The sequence below is a fragment of the Gavia stellata genome, chromosome 18, assembly GCF_030936135.1.
Source record: "Gavia stellata isolate bGavSte3 chromosome 18, bGavSte3.hap2, whole genome shotgun sequence".
NCBI lineage: Eukaryota > Metazoa > Chordata > Aves > Gaviiformes > Gaviidae > Gavia > Gavia stellata.
The window spans coordinates 971,763-991,940 of NC_082611.1; the positions used below are offsets into that span (position 1 = coordinate 971,763).

A 20,178-nucleotide genomic window follows, 5' to 3' on the forward strand; every position below is an offset into this window, starting at 1 on the left:
TTGGCGGGAACGGAATCAAAAGTCACCACATTAATTTATTAAAAGGTCATCATCCAAAAGAGGAAAAACCATCCCAATCTCCAGGTCGGGGATATTTTTAGCAGAACCACACATGTGACACAGTAGACAGGGAGGAGAGTCCCCCTCTCTGAGCAGCTCACTCAGCCCGGCAGGACACTGGGGCAGCTAACAGGGCAGCAGCTACAATATACATATTTTTACATATATATATATATATATACATAAAAATACCCTCTCCATGGTATTTGTTGGGGACCTGTGTAGTCGTAGCTGTAGGTACCCTGATTGCAAGGCGCTCTCCAAAAAGAGACTGATCACTTGAGATGAACCATGCTGGTATCAGAAATAGCATTACTTTCTGTCCACGCAGTCTGAATTGAAACGCAGATAAATATCTCTTTCTCCCAACCTGGAAACCAGACTATTTGCACGAGGTGAAAGCAGAAGGACGGACCTAAATCTGTATTCGGTTCCTCTCCCAGACAAACTGGCTTATGCTTAATGAAGATACATACAGACCTGGAAAGATCATGGCGACACCTGCCTGGTCTAAAGCCCAGCTCATCTGATCAAAGATAATCATGCCGAGATCAAAAAACACAGGTCTAGGACAATGACACATGCCGCCTACACCATCTGAATCCATGAGCTGGCTGTCGGTGTCATTTCTGTCTCAATTAGCTAGATAGTGCTTTGCGTATTCTTCCACACACTTCTTTGGGTCCCAAAGTCACCATCATCTCAGCAACGCTCGGTCCATGCTGAAAACACATAAGAAGTCATTGTACAAATGGAAACTTACACTTTTTAGCATGCGTTTATGCATCATCATGGCGGAAATGATAGAGCGATTAGCTATCAGATTGCTGTTAGACCAAGGGTAGAGGTTTTATTAGCAATCTCAAAACAAGGGTTTGGGTTTTTTTTCTCCTGAAGTAAAATGCTAAGAATGGTCAAACTGACCCAGAAGGATTGATGCCAGAGCCTAAGCCAGGATAAGGCTTTGAAGAACGTTTGCAAAACTTGGTTTTGAACTTCGTAAAAGCAGATTGCACATAAAATCCCAGTTTTGCCCAAAACCTACAACCTTGTCAACACTTCCTACAGCTGTTCCAGAGGTTTTTCTAACTTCAGATTTGTGACCAGCATATTCATGCTTTGATAACTTCTGCCTTTCTGAAACTTTCAGAACAGCCTTTTCTTTCAGAATTGCTGTATATCAGTACATTCGCTCGTAACAGAAACTGATGTCAATTCTTGCAAGATGTCCAAATACCAGTATCTTGCTATCAGAGAGAAGATAGCTGTTTACAAAAAAAAAAAAAGAAAGAAGGTCCCAGTCTCAGAATTTTTATTTTTTACCTGCCGCCCACTGAGAGCCAAACGAAGGAGCTGCATCATGCTGCTGTACTTAGTCTCTTTGGTTTGCTTCTGGAGGCTTCGCAGGTCTTTGTTCAACTCCTCCACAGTCAAAACAGCTGCCTGCTTTGTCACGAGCCTTTAGGAAAGAAAATGTCCTTACAGTCTGGGGACGTACAAAACACAGGATTCCTACCCAGAAATGACTAATGACTTTGATGACTGCCAGCTACCTCAGACTGGTTTTGCAGAATCTTCTGGCAACAGCAGCAGTTCAAGGTAAACCTTCCTGCCTTCCGCTCCTGCTCTGTGCCAGGCCACTCCCTCTGCTCACTGCAGCGTTGGTCATGTACGCGGGGACGCTCCTAGGCTTTACCTCGATACTGCTGCTAAGACTCTGCTTTGCAAAACCGTGCCTTTACTTCAACAGAACCAGAAGCAGAGTTTGTTCAGAAAAGCAAGCATCAAGTTTAAACCAGAAAATTATGCCAAGGACATGGAAAACCACAGCAAATGCAGTAATTCTGATTTCTTTTCTTAATAACATGATTTTTAGAGATGCAGGAGCCATCGCTGATACTACTGTAGGTAGCAGTACTATTATCCCTCCAGGATAACAAGTATTCCAACATTTTAAGTTACCATCGCTTGGATTCAGTTACCACTCAGCTGTGAGAACTGACTGAGGGCAACCAGCTTTACAGATAGCTGGAAATAATAGCTCAATTTGCAGATACTGCCACCTTAATTACTCCCAAAGCTGGTTTTCAGGGCTCATTTTAGTCCAGAGGTGAGATCTGAACTGGAAAGGCAACTGACGTACCACCCCGCCTAGCTGCAAGGCGTGGAGTAGCAGAGGAACATGGGGCAGCAGTGAAACGTGTTGCCAAAACCTCACAAAACTCACTGGCACAGAAGGAAGGTCCTAGACTGGGCAGACTGTCTGCCATCGCAGCAATGTTCCTGAGCAGACAGAACTGCAGACTGCTAGCTAGAGACAAAGAAATGGAAGCAGGAAAAGCGCCCCAGGGACAAGCTCTTCAGAAGTGACAGCAATTCCGGCTGGACACGAACTGGGTTCATTGCAGAGACCCAGAAGTCTCATAACATCATCTGAACACACATTGACCAAAACCACCTTGCACTTCTCCAGTTCGATGCCACAGCAGACAAAGGCACAGGGATCAGGTGGCATAGGAAAACCCTGCTAACACCTCTGCTTCATTAGCGCCGTACTGGCACACAAACTCCGCTGTGCTTGGTGCTTTACTAAATCCAGATGTGACAATTCTTGCTTGAGAACACTGATGTGAGCTTTCCCGCTGGCAAGCTGCTTTTCAATTAAAAACACAGGATTTCTCACTAGTTACTAACTACAGCACATTCCAAATAGGGCAAATTAAATAAGAACTATGAGCATGTCCAACATCAATAGAGCAGCCAAGAGCAATGCTCTGGGGCAGGCAGGTGGGTGTGTACAGAGCTGGGAAGAGACACTTACCCTAAGACTAGTTTTCCTATTTCATCTACTTCTGCAGAAATAGTTTGTAGCTGCTCTCGAGACACCGAGGGCCTAACCCATAAGTAAGAATAATCAGATGACACCAGGTTCTTCAGGAGACTTATGTGACCCTGGAGAAAGAAAGCAAAGCTGTCAAGGCTGAGGGTTACAGTGGGGGGGGGGAGAAAACGCATCCTGACTGGACTTCACAAACTATTAAAGAGGGTCCAAACATACCACTGCCCCGTACTCCGTACTGCTCAGAGGAAATGCGAATCGCTGACATTCAGGCAGCTGAGTTTTTCACACCCATAACCAGCTGGTGTGAGCAGGGACACAGAAGCCCAAAGGGCCACGGCTGTACCCGTGCTGCAGAGCCGCGTGCAGGCTGACTCAGTTAGCCCAGGGAAGTGGCTCGCCACATTCATCTGCCGCCTTTCAAGACAGTGGGAAGTCACATGAGCCACTGTCCCGCTGCCACAGTGAAGCCTTCATGCTAGAACCGTCGGATGTCTTCCTGCCCTTATAAAGAAGGCTTTATTCTTTACAAGGAAGTTCACAGATACTACAGTAGCATCCCAGGGGCAGACTGGGAAACAGCTGGGCTCACCCTCCTTCCTGGCATTGGGAAGAGTCAGAATACCTTCTGTCCCCTTTACAGCCAGCAGTCTGACACTTAACCAAGACCAGGGCTCTCCCAACGCACAAACCCTACTAATTTAACCACCAAGAGCTTCATCCACCTCTGCAAAGACGTTGCTTTGACTTTGCTACCAAAGCATGGAGCAGCGGCAAAGCAGAAGCACCTTATGCTGCCCAGTCAGCACAAGCTAGAGGCGAGCAGTCCCCTGGCATGAGGGGCCCCAGCTGCTGGACCTTCCCACCACAAGCCAGCTGCACCTTGGGCTACAGGAGGAGAAGCGTAGCTTGGAGGTTTTCAACACTCATCTAGACAAAGCCACAGCTGACCTGATCCTGCACTACTGGCAGTCCTGCTCTGAGCGCGAATCAGAGAGGTCTTCCAAGAAAATCCTACAGTCCCATGACTTGCTTCCATGACAGGGACATGTCCTCCATCTGCCGAGGGAGCTCTCTGCTGGCTCGGCAAAGTATGGATGAGCTTACGACTCTGCAAAGACCACCAAAATATTCACCATGCCCATTTCTACAGGTCAGCTAACTATATCATCAGATTTGGGCAGTCAGCATGCACACGATCATTGAGCTGGCAGTGACAGCCGTTTGCAGGCTGCGGAGCTTCAGAGCTCAGATCAAAGCAGTGCCCAGGACTCAGCCGAGTCTTCATCCAGGAATCCCACAAAACCTCGGCTCCCCAGAATGGTGACACAACGCTATCACTGCTCATACTTTTCTCAGCAGGAGGACTCGCTCCACATACTCCTTTTCTAGAACCTCTTGATCCACTTGTTGATCCCCATAGACGTGCTCCACCAGCAACTGCAGGTCTCTAATTAGCTTCTGTCGGAGCCCTTCATTCTCAATGTGACGGGTGAGGTGAATCCTGTAACAAAGAAGAAAACTGCTTTTGGACTGCTTTGGGTTAGATTTGAATCTAATCATCCCAACCTCACAACATTTACCAATTAAAACTGTAGAACTGTTAGAAAAGCAACACTAAGCTGTGGACAGACATTCTACAACAAAGCATTTAGCTCTAATGCACCACAGTGAACAAAAGGTGCGGTAACTCTCAGCAGCACAACATCCCCGTAGCACACAAATGTACTTGCAGAAGTACCCTCTGGAAGTGTTGCCTCTTTTTAGATGTTCTTCTGAATCTAAACTTAAGACCTTGCATCCTCCTAGCTACACACCATCTGCTCAGGTTTTTACAGCCTTCCCACCATCAGTGTCCAAGCACAGGACGGGAGAGGAAGCAGGAATGATGTAAGCAGGAACTTACACCACTTTTGGCTTCACTGCAGCACAGCCAAAAAGCCGCTGCACTGGGACCATGCTTGATCCGATAAACAAAATCTCCAGACAAAGCCAAGTGCTAGGAATAAATTCTTACTGATGTACTGATTATTACATTTTAAAGTTACCACTGATATTTATACCTGTTGAATTCTGGGAGGTTTTCAAGGTCCAGGAGGGCAGAATGGGTTGTAATTCTGCCTACTTCAAACTGCAAGATCAGCTCCTCCAAAGTCCTCCCCATCTGTTTCTCTGCAAAATAACACAACGGAATGAGACACATCCACTCTCCTGCAGAGAACTAACGTCACTGCGTTTCATTGCGAGGCTCAGGCTCAGGGCAGGGGCAGCAGCACGCCCAAGGAAGAAGTGACACAGGAGAGCCACTTTTCGCAGTGTTAACAGGGACGTACCCCAGGAGGGGGAACAGGAGGGAACTTGTGGCGGGCATGCACGGGAAGCTGCCCTCTCCCTAAGAGCAAGCTCTGTTAACTGCTGGCGAGGAACTGGAAACTGGGACATTTTGCTTGGCTCTTCAGTGGAACACCCTTTGCATCAGTCAGCCAAAAAGAAGTAACGCTCAGCCAGGAGGCTCCACTGCCCAGGAAAGGTTTCATTCCCAAGCAGAGTTCCCGAAACACAAGTTAATTCGTGATCCCCACACAGCAAGAGTAACAAAAGGAGTCATTGACTCAACTTCTCATGGTCTTTCAGGTTAAACAAGAAGTGTGACAGATGTAATACATGACACTGCATTATTAACCATAGAATACAAGTTTTCCCAAGAGTTCGCAGACAGTTTCTTCACCTTGAGGTGAATGTTGTCCCAAGTGGGAACCCATTAAGCATCAGACTCAATTTAAATGGCTGCAGAGGCAGAAAGATTCCCACCATTCCAGCACACCACCCCGTCTTTCACAGGAGCTCTGCAGAAGCCCTGGTGGCATTTCAGGGACAGACTGGTTGCCTGACACCCGTTTCCTGATCCCTTCAAAGACTGTCAAGGTTCTCAGCTATTAAAACATACCTAACCCATTCCTCAAAGTCAACATCAAGAAGTGTCCTAGCAAGTACCGAGCCTGTTGTTACCTGCGAATCCAGAGCCACAGTTGGTTACGATGTCCAGCAGAGCATCTGGCAAGTAGCCATCCCGAGCAAAACACTCCAGAAAGATGTCCCCCTGCCTTTTCGACAGCTTGCCACCATCTTTGTTCAGAAGCAGCGGGAGGTGACCAAACTGAGGGGGATCCCAGCCAAAGGCTTTGTAGAGAAGGAGGTGCTTGGAGGTCGAAGTCAGCCACTCAGTTCCACGCAGAACGTGGCTGATGCCCATGTAGTGGTCATCCACCACATTTGCCAGGTGGTAAGTGGGGAAGCCATCCCCCTTGAGAATCACTGGGTCACCTTCCACGTCAGCCACTTCGTGCTTGTTCCAGCCATAGACCAGGTCCTGAAAGGGTTCCACCCCCTTCTCCAGCCGGAAGCGGACCACCCAGTCAAGGCCCTGTGACAGCTTCTCAGCCACTTCTGTGGGCGTCAGGTGCCGACACCGATTGTCATACCTTTAAGAAAGGAGAACGAAGGTCTTGGTTCAACACAGGCCAACTCCATCAGCCATTTTCACATTCCCAAAACTCTAAATCAATCCCTGAACTTTAGCTGTAACCTGCCCACTACGTGTCCAGTCAAATGACCTGGAGGTTGCTCCCCTAAGCTTCTAAGGGTTACACTGGCTTCTCTCTCTACGGGCAGTGCAATTACAATCCTATTGCCCCACATGCTATAAGTTTTTGCAAGCGTGCAGCACAGGGAACCACCCAGGGGACAAGGAATCCCTACCGTGGGGTCTGCTGGCTCCGCAAAGCCTCCTTCTTCAGCAGTTCCAGGCGCTGAAGGGTACAAAAGCAGCGGTAAGCTGCACCTCTCTCCAAAAGCACATCAGTGGCGCTCCTGTAAAGGTCAAGTCTGTGCGACTGTTGGTAGGGTCCAAAGGAACCGCCGCGGCGAGGACTCTCATCAGGGGGAATACCTGAAATATCAGTATTGATGGGGCTTAAAAAGCCCGTAAAAAGGCAGAGTGAAACCCACCATCGGAGCACGTTAAATGAAGATGAAACAGCAAGGTTCTGGAAAGCATCCAAAGACGGTTTCTGCTCCAGCTGACAGCATCTGTGTAGCACATGAGTCAGATTCCCCTGGACTTAGAAGATAAACAGCAGCCAACATCATCAGAATTTAGAGTATTGTGTGTGAAGCAACGAGCAGAAAAAACCACCAGAACCTAGTAAAGAGTTGAGTGGCTCTGATACACTACCTAGAGCAAAATGCAGTCAGGTGTACACATACAAAGTAGCATCCACCCTTTTTATAGTAAGGAACATTCATACCACAAAAATACAGTTAAGATCGTAGCCAATTATTTTACCTACTCCAAATTTATTACTCAAAAGCAAAGCCCTAGCCCCTTAAAGCTTACCTACCCATTAATGGCAGCGTCTGTGGGATCTGGCTCCAAGTTCATCACAATTCTGTATTCTGAAATCACCCTCACTTCTAGTTCTTAAACTCAAAAAGATGCAGAAGATTCAAAATGAAAACTGTCACCTCCAGACCCTCTTTAGCAAATACTCCGTATACAAACAATTTATCAATTTACAGTGAGGTCTGCGAGCTCCAACCTTAGACCGTTCCATCGCGTATCTCACACACCACTTTTGTTACAACTGCACATTGGGCCACTTTTGCAGATTTGGATCTTTCTACGTGGCAGACAACACAACCAAAAGAAATCAAAACCTAACCAGTTATTTCTGCTACAAAACATACTTCCAGTAGGACTTTCCCAATGCCTAGCTGTAGGAATATACACATTTCAACTGATTTGTCATCTGAAATGCTGCATAGCTTGCTATCATGCAAAACACTCTCAATTTGGGTACTGTTAATCTCTAAAAAGAAGAGAATCTTTCAGTAAGTAAAAAATGGAAGATGTCTGTAAATACCTGCCCAATCCAGCATATCTTCTATTCCTTCGGCAGCGCCAGGCACCACTCGATTTTGATCTGTATCCTCCACTCTCAAAATAAAGGTCCCTTGGTGCTTTTTGGCAAAAATATAATTGTACAAAGCAGTCCGAAGGCCACCCAAATGCAGAAAACCTGTTATCACGGGGAAATCGTAACAATTAAGGCCCAGTAAAGAGATGTTTAAACATCAGCTGGAGGGGCGATGCTGCCAGTAACGAACCCGGTACCCAGCGCTGGCTGGGGCGCGGCGGCGTGCTGCACCGGCCGCGGCTGCCGCTGCGGGCCCCGCTATGGAACCGCGCTATTGCTACCTGCCCCCCAGCGCGTATTCCCTGAGGCGATCTGGAAATCACGTACAGGCTGGCACGGGCTGGGAACCACCGTTTTCCTGGTCTTCCGCCAGAAGGGGCCACGCAACCGCCCCCGTCCCGCTGAAACGACCCAACACGCTGCGGCTGCGTCGGGGCCCATTCACCTCCGCGCTGCCCGGGCGAATCCAAGCCGGGGAGCTCCCTTCCCTCGGCGCTCCCAGAGCGAGCAGGTGCCTCAGAGAAGCCCGCGCAGGGAGCCAGCCGAGCGCCCCGCCGCACCCCCGCTGCAGACGCCCCCAAAGTGTCTGAATTCACCTTTTCCAACCCAAGGCGCCGCCCCCGCCCGCAGCGGAGCCCGCCGGGGGGGAGAGGGGGGGAGCGAGGGGCCGGGGTTACCTGTGGGGCTGGGCCCGAACCGCACCCGCGGCCCCCGCTCCGGGCCCCGCTCCGGGCCCGCCGCGCCCCTCAGCGCTCGCAGCGCTCGCGCCATCCCACCGCCCCGCCCACGCGGCCGCGGGCGCTGCTTCCGCCCGGGCGCGCCAGCCAATCCCCTGGCCCTCAGCGGCCGGGGGGCGGGGCGCCCCGTAAAGGCGCCGCCACACTCCTCCTGCTGCCGTGCGGCGCCGGCAGCGCGGGGCCCAGGGCCGCCGCCGCGGCCCCCGGCAGCGCAGGGCCTCGGGGCCCGGAGGGGCTGGGTGGAGGGCTGGGACGCCCCTGCCCGCGTCCCCGGGCGGCGCGGCCGGGGCTGCGGGGGCGCGGCCTGCGGGGCCCGCCCCGCCCACCGGGCTGGGAGGGGGCGGGCTACGGGAGCCGGCGCGGCCCAGCAGGCAGCGGCGGGCGTTTCCCGGCGTGCCCCGCGGCAGATTGTACACAATCATCATGGCCGCCGCCGCCTCTGCCGCCGCCGATGGTAGGAGCCCGCGGTCCCGGCGGCGGGGCGCGGCGCGGCGGCGGGCGGCAGCGCAGGGTGGGGCGGGGCGGGGAGGGGAGGGGAGGGAAGGCGGGGAGGCGCCGGCGCGGGGAGCCGGCCCCGGGCAGTCGGCCCCGGGCAGTCTGGGGGCGGCGGCGGCGCGGCGCCGGGCGGCGCTTCGGGCTGGAGCGCGGTCGGGCCGGGCCGGGTGGGCCGGGGCAGCTTCCCGCTTGCCGGACTCTTCCTGTCCGCTCGCCTCCAGGCGCCGAGGAGCCGGGCATGGAGGCGGAGGCGCAGGAGCTGCCGCTGGGCTGCGGCGGAGAGGGCGGCTCGCCGGCGGCGGGGAGGTCTCCGGAGGGCGAGGAGCGCCGGGATCCCCCGCAGGCGTCTGTCAGCAACGGCGGCGACGCGGAGAGCGGGAAGGAGCTGGTGGAGCTGAAGGTTATCTGGAACAAGAACAAGTACGACGTGAAGTTTTGCCTGGACAGCACGGGGGCCGAGCTGAAGCAGAAGATCCACTCGCTCACAGGTCTGTCGGGGCTGCTGCCGCCTCTCCCGCCTTAGCCCGCGCCTCCTCTCGCCGCTGTCGGGCGGTCTCGTAACCGTTGTTCTTGCCTCTTAGGCCTTCCGCCTGCTATGCAGAAAGTTATGTTCAAGGGACTTCTACCAGAGGAGAAAACGTTGCGGGAAATCAAAGTAACAAATGGAGCGAAAATAATGGTTGTTGGCTCTACTATCAATGATGTTTTAGCAGTAAATACACCCAAAGAAGCTGCTCAACAGGAGGTCAAAGCTGAAGAAAATAAAAAGGAGCCGCTTTGCAGACAAAAGGTTATTAATGTCTCAATAATTCCTGGCATGGGGGAGCTGTAGGATTTACACTGTTCTCTTGTAATACTCTGCAGTCACCTTTGGGTCCTGTTCCTCCTCAAAGCAGGCTGGGGTTTCTTTTCCCACAGCTAAGCGATAGAAGGAGGGCTCTGTGCAGAGGAGTTCTAGCAGCAGAAAAACGTTTAGCCTAGCAGAGGCTGGGCTTTGCAAGACTCCGCTTGCAAGATACAGCCTAGCATTTCAGACAAGAAAGGGTAAATAACAGAAATATTTCATGGTTGTTAGCTCAAACACAGTCTAGATTAATTCTGTCTAAAAACTGACTAATTTTTATTGGCATAAAAGAGTTTGATCTCCAAAAACTGCCTTTAAAATGAAGACCAAGAGAGCAGTTCCTTCAGCTGTCCCAGCGCTGAAGGGAACATGGATGCTGAATGCTCCTCTCACTTACTGAAGTGCTGCCTCCGGATAGGGAGTGCAGTGCAGTGAGGCTTGATTTGGTGGTGGTGCTGCAGTGTTGTGGGGCTGATAAAGGATTTTCAGCTCAAGGTATTACCGGCCCCATACCTTCCTCAAAATAAACTTGATTAAAAATTAAATAGTCCATCATTGAACTGCAACCTTTATGAAACATGCTTTTGTTTTTCTATAATTTATCATAGTTCACGTTCACTGTAAGTTCCATCATTGTTTAAAGGTACTCAGCAACTTACAAGCTGTGAGCATGGTTTTCTTAGTTACTACTGCTCTAATCTGTTCTGGTTTGTTGTTGTCTTGCGGTATGTTGCACTGTCAAATGTGGAGGGTTTTCTGCCATTCACTGGATGTAACACTTGACTGTTAAAACTGTCTTGCCAAATGCCAACAATGTGATTCAGCATGTATGATATTAAAGTGGGACTCGGGGTTCTTTCATTTTTTTTTGTAGATACATATTTCTGTATATTCTAGAAGGGATGTTACCTTTTGCGTTATATTGGGGTTTTATTCCTTTATATAATGTCTTTAGACTGTCATGGAAAGTGCTCGGTTAACTTTGAAAATTAACCATTTCCTGTGTGACAAATGACTGTGAATAGTCCTTAACTGTCTCTTAGTGCTACTGGGATATGGTCAAGGGTGCCGCTGGAAGTAAATTGAAAAGCTCTGTTGCGTTTCTGTAAATTCTAATTTCTGTGTTTATACTGCAGCAACACAGAAAAGTATTGGATAAAGGAAAACCTGATGATGTGATGCCTTCTGTTAAAGGTGTTCAGGTAAGTAAATAAGTACTTGAGACATTGTCATAATCAGAAGAGAGAGACTTTTTTGTGGTTTGAGACCTTTCTTTGCTGGTTCAATCGTTGTTTGTTACCTTAGCAGAAAACTGGAAAGATGGACTGTCCTTATGCGTAAAAAGTTAAGAGAATATAGCTTTTCCTATTAAAGTCCTCCACTGTGACTTACTATGTTGCCTTTTTGTAGGAGCGCCTGCCAACAGTGCCATTATCTGGCATGTACAACAAGTCAGGGGGGAAAGTAAGATTGACCTTTAAACTTGAGCAAGACCAGCTATGGATTGGTACAAAAGGTGAGCAACTCTAAAACTCTGGGATGAATAATTGATAATTGGGCTGTGAGTGGATTGTGTGACCTAGAAATAGCTTCTGCTGTGACTAAATTGTGTTTAGGGAATAATGTTGGTATTGCAATACTTCAAAGCTAAATCTTGCTTCCTCTTCTCAAATGTCATTCTTCCAGATCATTGACTATTACTTAATATTTTACTTCTGTTCCTGAAAAACTTGAGTTCAGTTGTGCCAGTAGACTAATGTTCCAATCTGCTATTCATAGGTCCAAGTGTAAATTACAATATTTGGCATTTCTAGCATATCTCAAAAGCACTTCATAAACATTGGGTTGATGCCAACATCGCATAGAGGCTCAATGACTCGGCTAAGACTCGAACGGGAATCTTAGGACCGGGATTAAAACAAGGAGTGCTGGCGTCTCTGTCATTATCTGTCCTTCCAACCAAAATTAGTTGGGTGTCTTGTTTCAGTGATGCACAACTGCAGAAACTGTGGCATGTGTTGCTGTGCAGAGGAATCAGTTTACCATCTTGAGTGGTGCCAGGAGGAGCTGAAAGTGCTGTGGTGATAATGTGCATTGCTGAGGACGTCTCAGATAACCCCCTGCCTCCAAAGGAAGCTGTGCTCCTTTAGTTTGAGCGGGATAGGGCAATATTATAGTGATGAGCAAGAGGAATAGAAATGCTTGCTCGCTGTCCAGTAAAGTAACCTAATTGGATGGTAGTATTGGCTTTGGATGGCACCTCCAGCTGCTACCTTATTTCCAAACTAAGCAGAAATCTCGGAAGTTTTTGACCTTTTCTTTGTAGGACAGACTTGACTGTGAAGATTTCTCTGGCTTTAAAACCTCTATTGGTACCAGTTGCAGTGATTTTTCTCCTGGGCTAAGTGATGGAGCGAGTCACTGGGTTGGTTTTTTTTTTTTCCTCTGTAGGTTGGGCATGCAGATCTTTTTGTTACTGATAATGTGTACATGCTTAGTATTTAGGTAATTAATCCTCTTCCTTCAACTTCTAGACGAGTTTCAAGTTTAGTATTTCTGAAGTTCTAGATTAGTGTTTCTTAAGCTGTGAAATTTGATTCTTCTTGTAGTCATCTGTCTTTCATGTAACCTGTTCCCCTACTTCCCAAAATTAGCAGCAGCTTGCTTCCTCTAGGGAATGGTTGTAATTGCTGGCTGTTGTTGGGAAAACCTCCTTCCTGCTCTGGGAAATTCGTGGCAGACACCAGCACGTAAGGGCTAGAATAAAACCAACTGGGTTTTAACACAATTTTTCACTTGCTAGTTCTGGAAGGTTGAAACTGATCCTTCCCCCACACAGCCTGCTTGCGCTTCACAGGTCACTTTGTACATTCCTGTAGTCTAAGGTTTGGAACAGGCAGATGTTTTTCAGTTGCTCTGTGTCATTTTCGTAGAGGCATTGATAACATGGATTTGTCTATTGCTGAGATACTGTGAAGAGTAATTGATTTGCGGGATGCTAAACGAGTGCAAAGTAAGATTTTACTCACTGAATGAATGTCACGAGTCTGAGTTGGGTAGTTCGGAGTCAGCTTAGTTACAGTGCTGAGGGAGAGAATATTTGTCTTTACATCACGAAGTTTATCTCCCTTTGTGCCTTTTTTAGGTAGGTGCTTTTTTTTTTTTTTTTTGATCTAAGGAGCTCATAGTTCAGTTTCTCATTTGTAGAGTGTTTATGGCTTTCTGTCTTATATCCAAGAAGGTAATTTTAGGCTGACACTGAAGCCGGAACTGAAGGGAAGGATCTTGGAGTTAAGTCTTCAGAAAGAAGTGAGGACAGAACTGAGACAGAAAAAGTCTGCCATGAACCATATACTTTGTCATTCTTGTTTGTTACCTCTGGCTGGCTGACGTTACTCTGTCATGTAATTGTAGTCATCTTTTTTTTTTTTTTCAGTTTGTCTTTTTGTTTCTTTCCCTATTTACTCATTAATATTTCCTTCCGCATGCTTTTATAGTAACAGTTGAACACTGCCTCAGGGTAAAACCAGGACTAGGCTTTCAAAGAGTTAGCCTATCTTTATTCAGCTTTCAGCCTTGTAATTTCTGCAGAGCTTGGTATAATCCTTGGTAGTCAGTCCTGAATATTCTTAGACCTGGGCCAGCTTTCACTATGGCGAGTAATCCTGCTGGTCCGAGTGGAGTTCCTTATGGGGAAACGCTAAATAAAGCCGGGGCTTTCCTGTCACTCAATTTAGGCCCGAATCAGGTACACTGAAGTACTTAATGAGATCCAGAGACATAAAACGTGAGGAACTGTGTGATCCAGTTTCGGGTCCTTTAAATTACTAGCGTGCCAGCTGTGGGCTATGTGGTAATGTGGAAGACGGGCTTCTCAGCAGCAGGTATCCAAAGTTCACCCAGAGAGGAGACTGCTGACATGAGGAGCTTTTGGAAATAATGGAGGTGGTATTTGAAATTAATGTGAAATACTACTTCCTCATATATCAGAAATAATACTTTGATCAATTTTAATGTAGAGAGAACAGAAAAGTTACCCATGGGGTCCATTAAAAATGTGGTGAGTGAACCTATTGAAGGACATGAGGATTATCACATGATGGTGAGTAATGTCTCTACTTTTAATAATATCCAGTCTAATTACTTCCTGCAAATACACAGAAGTTAGGCTTTTAAAATGGAGCAAGTTGGAGATGGGTAGTAATACCAGTCTCATGTGTTGTGGAAGGTGGGAATGTGGACACGGTCTGCTGTCACAGTGTAAATATTTTGGGTGGCGTATTGAGTATCTGCTGCTTTGTGGAAATCTGGGCTGATTTCACATGAACATTAAGTGCTTAAGCATTATTTCATATCTTCTGTCTTGTGACAGTGTTAAAACAGTAAAAATACTCGCAATATAGCTCATGATTTCTTAATGTTAGTGATATTTTCCTATATCTAGTTTAATTTCTAGTTTCTGTTGTATTTGTATAAACAAGAGGCCTTGCTGGAGGTTAAAAAAAAATAGTGATTTGATGCTGTAGTATTTTTTTTCCCCTATGTAATTTTCTGAAAAACTGGTGTTTGGTCTAGAAAAGTAAGGCATTTAAGAAGAGAGCAGTGCTAATGCTACTGAATTTTTGGCTGTTTCTTGTAATCTATGGGGTTTTTTGAGGTCTTGGTTTCCAAAGTACAGTAACTAACTTTTAATGTTGAAGTAAGTTCCTTGTAAATCTGTTTCCTTCTTTAGGGGAAGAAAGGAGAAATGTTATACCTTAAAATTATTGTCTGCACTGATCTAGTCTTTGTCCAAATACTTGATTTTTGATCACCCATGTAAGAAAATGTCCTCTTCAGAATATGCTACAATAAACTCTTATCCTAAAGCAAGGATAGAGGTTATTGGCATGCTATGGTGCTCCTCTCCTATTTATACTGACGTAAGTCAAGAATAGGACATTATGCCTAAATATAAAATACTGTGAAGTTATATGACTATGAAAATGTGGTCATTGTCTTGTTTAGTTCCTGTTTGGCTTCTCAACGCTGTGCATGCTGCTCGTTTCTTTAGATACTTTTGAGTTATGCTTCAGATTCTGTCTTGCAGAATAATTTCCTCATGTTCTTGAAACTGGCCAGGAGTTTTCGTTGCTGCTATGATACCGTAAAAGGAAAGAGCTCATCATTTTAATTGGTGCTTTGCAGTTCTCGTTTCTCCGAGGAGTGTTTTTTTAATTGCTTTCCAAATAACTGTAGTGTGCACCAGGTGTTTGAAGGAGGCAGTAGGTACAACAGATGACTTTGAATTTGTAGTGGATAAGCTGTATCTGTCCACTGGTATAAGCTGTTCTGTTTCCCATTTGTAAATGTTGTCATTTTTAACTTTGCAGGCATTTCAGCTGGGCCCAACAGAAGCATCTTACTACTGGGTCTATTGGGTACCAACTCAATATGTTGATGCAATCAAAGACACGGTGCTGGGAAAGTGGCAGTATTTTTGAAAGCACGCTCACCTCTGGCACAGGAAAATGACACAAAGCTAAGGACACTGCTGGGAGAGGCCTCCAACATCCCTGGATGTGATAGTCCTGGAACTTATTAATAAAATATGATAAACGAGGCATTGATGGAAGCCAGAGGTGATGTTCTTTCACCATTAGTTTACTTTTAACTTAAAAATTTCACCATCCCTTTTCTGCAGTCAGCTTCAACCATATTTAAAGCAAATACAATGGAAATCAATAAATCTTAATTCACAAAATATTGTGTGTAATACACTTAAATCTGCTGAGAGTTGATCTTCCAATTTAGTTTTAAAAAGAAAATATTACAATGTATTACTGAGGATTTTTTACATGGTTTGAACAAAAATATTTTCATAATCTTTCAGTTACAAGCGTTAGACTTAATTTAGTTACTTGGTTGCGACTGAGAATTTCAGAAACAGTTTTTTAAAAATAAACTTTAAACAGTATGCAAAATTGATGTTTAGGAAGCCATATTCTGCTGGCCCTTTTATTTCAGGTTTAACTCTTTGGTAGCAAAACTCTAATTTTTAAATTTTTTTTTAACCCAGAGATGCCCTTGTGGGTGCTTTTGCAGTTTGGTTTTTTTCTCTCTCCTTTTTTCTTCCCCCCCCCCCCCAATACTGGAAGCCCTGGGTTGGTTCTCTGTGTGGCATGTTTGGAGCAGACGAATACTGCTGTGGATGTTTTGTAATCGCAATGACCCAGTGCTGCTTACTGTCCCCTTTCATGCCATGTTAGTGTTTCCCCTCCCACCTGCATACCTCTCTGCTCCTGTTCTGCCTCCTGCCCCGGGGGTGCTACATTTTTCAGAGCATTTTCTTGATCATGCATGTTGCAGTCCAGAATCATTTTGCAGCTGTTGCGATGACACTTACCTGTTTGACTGAAAAAAAAGCCGTAGAGCGCGCTGCATCATGCTGCCTGGCGTGAGCGGGGTGAAGCAGTGATGCAGATCTCACAAAGGGATTGAACCAAAGAGACCTTCCTGCCTTGTTTGGGGATGGGCGGCACGGGGAAGAGAGAAGCTCGGATGCTGTTTTGGATCCTGAGTAACTGCAGTAGTCTCTTGTGACCAGGATTTGAAAATGTACGGTGATCTTATTCAGTGAATCTTACCAAATTTAGAATATCTGTCCAGCAACTGATCTTTTGAAATTTAAATCACCTTTCAGCTTTTCTCTTGCTCAAGTTTACAGGAAGTTCTTGCATCTCGTCCTGTCTGAAATAATGCTCCTTGCCTTTGGTTTGTGACGTTCTGCGTGTCATCTCAGCAATTCACGTGCCATTTATCTCAGGTTTTCTGAATGGACCTTTCAGTCCTGAAAAGGTGCACACCCTTAACAGATTGTTTTGTGCAGTCAGACTGAATCAATCTTGCTCTGTGTTAAACCTGCATCTAACAGATCACTGTTTGTTTTTTTTTAACACTGGAGGCTTGATACTGCGCAATGCAAGTAGCTCAACATTTTGTGAAACTCCTGGAGAAGTAGCCTTGTAGCTGAATAGCTGATCTTGATATATTCCATGTCCATTTTTCACTCTCCTTGAAACAGCCCAGGTGAAACTCAGCAGGTGCAAATTCCCAAATGAGTATTTATTTTATTTTTATTTTATTTGAGAGACTGGGAAAAGTGTTCACTTCATGGTATGTGTTAAGATTACGTATTTACCTGTAGACTCTTGATAGCAACATAAGCAGCTTTTGTTTTGTATTTTCAGTTAGAACATTCATGCAATATGAATTTTAAAGGTGTTTCATATCCTACATGTAAACTAGTGATGTTCTTGTTACTCTTGTAGCTTAAGATATTTCCTTTTTGTGTACAAGCCACCAGCAGTGTGTCTTGACATAAATGCATTGAGACAGGAGCTCTTCCTGCGGCAGTGCAGTGTCAGCTCCCTGGAACAGCCCCTTTCCAACGCTCTGAGCGAGCGAGTGCAGGTAGTGGAGTTGGTTCATTGGAGATAACTTTACAACTTAAACGCAGCTACCACACTTCTTATTTCCTAATTGCCAGTCCTGGTGTTAGGGGTTAAACTTAAAATTCGGTACCTGGTGAAAAGCGTACGTGCTGCAATATAAAGAAAATTGGTGGCAGGAGCTTTTTCTGTCACTTAGTGAGTGCAAAGGTGACCCCATCTTGTTGGTTCTGTGGGTACCAGCTCCCGCTTGCTACCTGACTTGCTTGGACCTCTCTGTGCATCCGTTCATATTCCATTTTCCTTTCCTATTCTTCCGCTTGCTTGCTCCTTGAGAGGACTCGTGTCTTAGTTCCAGCTCCTCCCCAGAGTTCCTGAGGCTTCTGTGCTCGATGCAGTGACCCGGGTGAGTACGCTCTGCTGCTGGTGCTGAGGGGGGCAGATACCCCATCTACTGCTGCCGAGGCAAGCAGGGCACCTTGGGCGTGGGGTACAGGGCAGCGCTGAACATTCCTGTCTGCTCCTTCTCCCGAGGGCACGATTACTCTGCATCCTGTGCCAGGTACAATCAATCCTCGCAAAAGAAACCGAATATAAAAACCATGCGTTACAAAGCAGTTTTAAACACGGAGAAGAAAATACTATGAACTAAGAAAAGGTGATGCTATTTAGGTGCTTCTTTTCAAGTTGGATTTGATTTGAAAAATGAAATTGTTTCACTTTTTTGTTCTGTGTGCAAAGTTTGAATTAAAATACAGGAAAGTGATACTTACATAAAATGCTTTAATTGGTGTTTGTTGGCTTAATATAGTAGGTTTCTTGGGAGTTCTTTGAAATGAATATTCCAGCTGAACTTAGCAGCACCACTTTTTTTTAAGATCCTTTCTCTTTCGGAATGATGTGGAGCTTTGTATCTTCTGGTATATACCGATTCTTCCAAGGCAATTATTGACATCAACTAATGATCATTAACATCTAAGAAAACACCGTCTCTTTAGCTGGACAGTGTCACAGCTTGCCTAACTGGGGAGCTGTTCGCTAGCCTCTCTCTTGACTTCGGATTTTACTCCGATATCTGTGATCGTCTCCAGGGCAGATTCAGCGTAACAACTGGTCCTGCGGACGAATTTGGCGATTGGTCCTCAGTAAGGCACAAGCATTGTGAGTAAAGTGCAAATGTTATCAGTATTTTGAGTTGGCTGATAAAGATTGTTTTGAGATCCAACGTGTAACCTTCCATATTGATGGTAATATCTGGTGATTCTTGCACAAAAGTTTATTTCAGTTAAGTTACAATTCAATGATTTACTTTCAACGGAGATCGATTCCCTGTTGTATATATGTGTAATTCCCCGTGAGCATTTTGGGGTACAATTCCTTATGGAGTTGTATTGAGTGCTTTGCTGGGTTTACTAATTGGGGATTAAAGCATCCGTAATGCAAACATGGGTTTCCACAGAACAAAGCCGGTGTTTCCCATGCTGCGCTGGCGGCTGCTCCCAATGCCCGGGCAGCGTCCCCCTCCTCGCCGCCGCCCTGTCGGGAAGAGTTCTGCTGCAGCCCCTGAGCTCTCCATAGGCGCTTTGACGGCGCTGAGTCTTGCAGCTCACCTGTGAGCCGTCCCTTTCCCTCCTCCGTGCCCAGCACTGTGGGTTGTTTCTTCTCTCCTTGTCCTGAGTTGAGTATTCCTTCCTTCTCTGTTTGTGCCTCCCAAGCGTAAACAGTTCCTGAATTAGTATTGCATTACGAATGCAAAGTGTATCACTAAACCTTGTTTGGGTTTGAACTGAGACTGTATCTTGCATGAAAATCTTGTATTACTTGCAAGTTTTTCATATCAAGTTTAAAGTAAATAATTAATTTCCATTAATGACACTGTTTGAGAAGTGTGTAACTAAAATAAGGGTGCTATGATGTTGAAAGAGGAAAAAAGTGATCTGAATTCAAAGAACTAGATGAGATGCTGCGTGTTAACAGTTTCTTGTAACTGGTAACACTCGCACACAACCTGCTAAATTTTGTACTTGACGCAGTTTGTATCCGTTGCTGCTTCATATGTTAAGGGCCAAAGAGAAGCAGTTCACTGGCAACGACGCTGTCATGGTGCCATACTGCGGTGGTCTGTTCCGTGCGCTCCCCAGTCGCAGGGTTCCCTTGCAGCCGCTGCTGACGCAGCTGTGCGGGCACAGGCGCAGCACGCGCTCCCTGCTCTGGTTGCTCGCTGGGCCGACTCAGTGGACCAAGGTTTGTTTCCAAACTTCCCTTCTGTTGTTTACTTTTCCTTCCTCTGTTAACTTGATTTTTCCAATGGAACTGTTTTCATTTTCAGTTTGGTACTCCAGCCTTTCACCGCCTGTTAGGATTAGCTTGTTAGCACCTTGTTTTGTTAATTAATGTCCTCGTCACTGGGGGAGGGAGGAGGGGACCAGGAGAGCTGTAGCCTTGTATGAAACATACGGCCAATTGACCTTCTAGCCAAGGATTCACCTTCTGTGGCTCATGGAAGTTCACTGTGTCTTATCCATATTCTAAGCAATTCGTTCTTTGGTTTTATATTAAAAAAGTCTTAGATATTTGTGTCCACTGCAGATTTATTTTAAATGGAATATGTAAGTACCATGTATTATGGTATTTTTAAATAATCTATTGCCTATTTTGGGGGGGGGGGGGAGATGACAAATATTTAGTCTTAGATTTGCACTGCTGGATTTTTTAAGTGTAACCTTGACTGGTTATCCTATTGTTTTATTCTGTAAGATTAGTCCTATGAATTAAAGTTTGATAATTAAGTATTTAT

At 46.2% G+C, this 20,178-nt stretch overlaps 2 protein-coding genes across 2 annotated transcripts; one reads left to right on the top strand and one right to left on the bottom strand.

The window, feature by feature from the left end:
- Positions 1-53: 53 nt before the first annotated feature.
- On the bottom strand, positions 54-8,646 carry EARS2 (glutamyl-tRNA synthetase 2, mitochondrial). The gene is made up of 9 exons (XM_059826565.1): positions 8,553-8,646; positions 7,822-7,977; positions 6,659-6,848; positions 5,909-6,381; positions 4,963-5,071; positions 4,250-4,403; positions 2,882-3,012; positions 1,384-1,519; positions 54-782 (listed from the first exon to the last, which is right to left on the bottom strand). Exons 1-9 carry the CDS (start codon positions 8,644-8,646, stop codon positions 699-701), a joined length of 1,527 nt encoding a protein of 508 aa, XP_059682548.1. The 3' UTR covers positions 54-698.
- A 389-nt stretch (positions 8,647-9,035) lies between these two features.
- On the top strand, positions 9,036-15,842 carry UBFD1 (ubiquitin family domain containing 1). The gene is made up of 7 exons (XM_059826418.1): positions 9,036-9,066; positions 9,329-9,595; positions 9,689-9,897; positions 11,088-11,153; positions 11,362-11,467; positions 13,971-14,053; positions 15,324-15,842. The coding sequence occupies exons 1-7, from the start codon at positions 9,036-9,038 to the stop codon at positions 15,432-15,434; spliced, it is 873 nt and encodes a 290-aa protein (XP_059682401.1). The 3' UTR covers positions 15,435-15,842.
- Positions 15,843-20,178: the final 4,336 nt, after the last annotated feature.

Coding starts and splice junctions, on each gene's coding strand:
- EARS2 (XM_059826565.1), bottom strand. CDS start 8,646: ATGGCGCGAGCGCTGCGAGCGCTGAGGGGCGCGGCGGGCCCGGAGCGG. Junction 7,978..8,552: donor GTTCGGGCCCAGCCCCACAG/GTAACCCCGGCC, acceptor CCGTGATAACAG/GTTTTCTGCATTTGGGTGGC. Junction 6,382..6,658: donor CGGAGCCAGCAGACCCCACG/GTAGGGATTCCT, acceptor CCTTTCTTAAAG/GTATGACAATCGGTGTCGGC.
- UBFD1 (XM_059826418.1), top strand. CDS start 9,036: ATGGCCGCCGCCGCCTCTGCCGCCGCCGATG. Junction 9,067..9,328: donor CGCCTCTGCCGCCGCCGATG/GTAGGAGCCCGC, acceptor GCTCGCCTCCAG/GCGCCGAGGAGCCGGGCATG. Junction 11,154..11,361: donor CTTCTGTTAAAGGTGTTCAG/GTAAGTAAATAA, acceptor GCCTTTTTGTAG/GAGCGCCTGCCAACAGTGCC.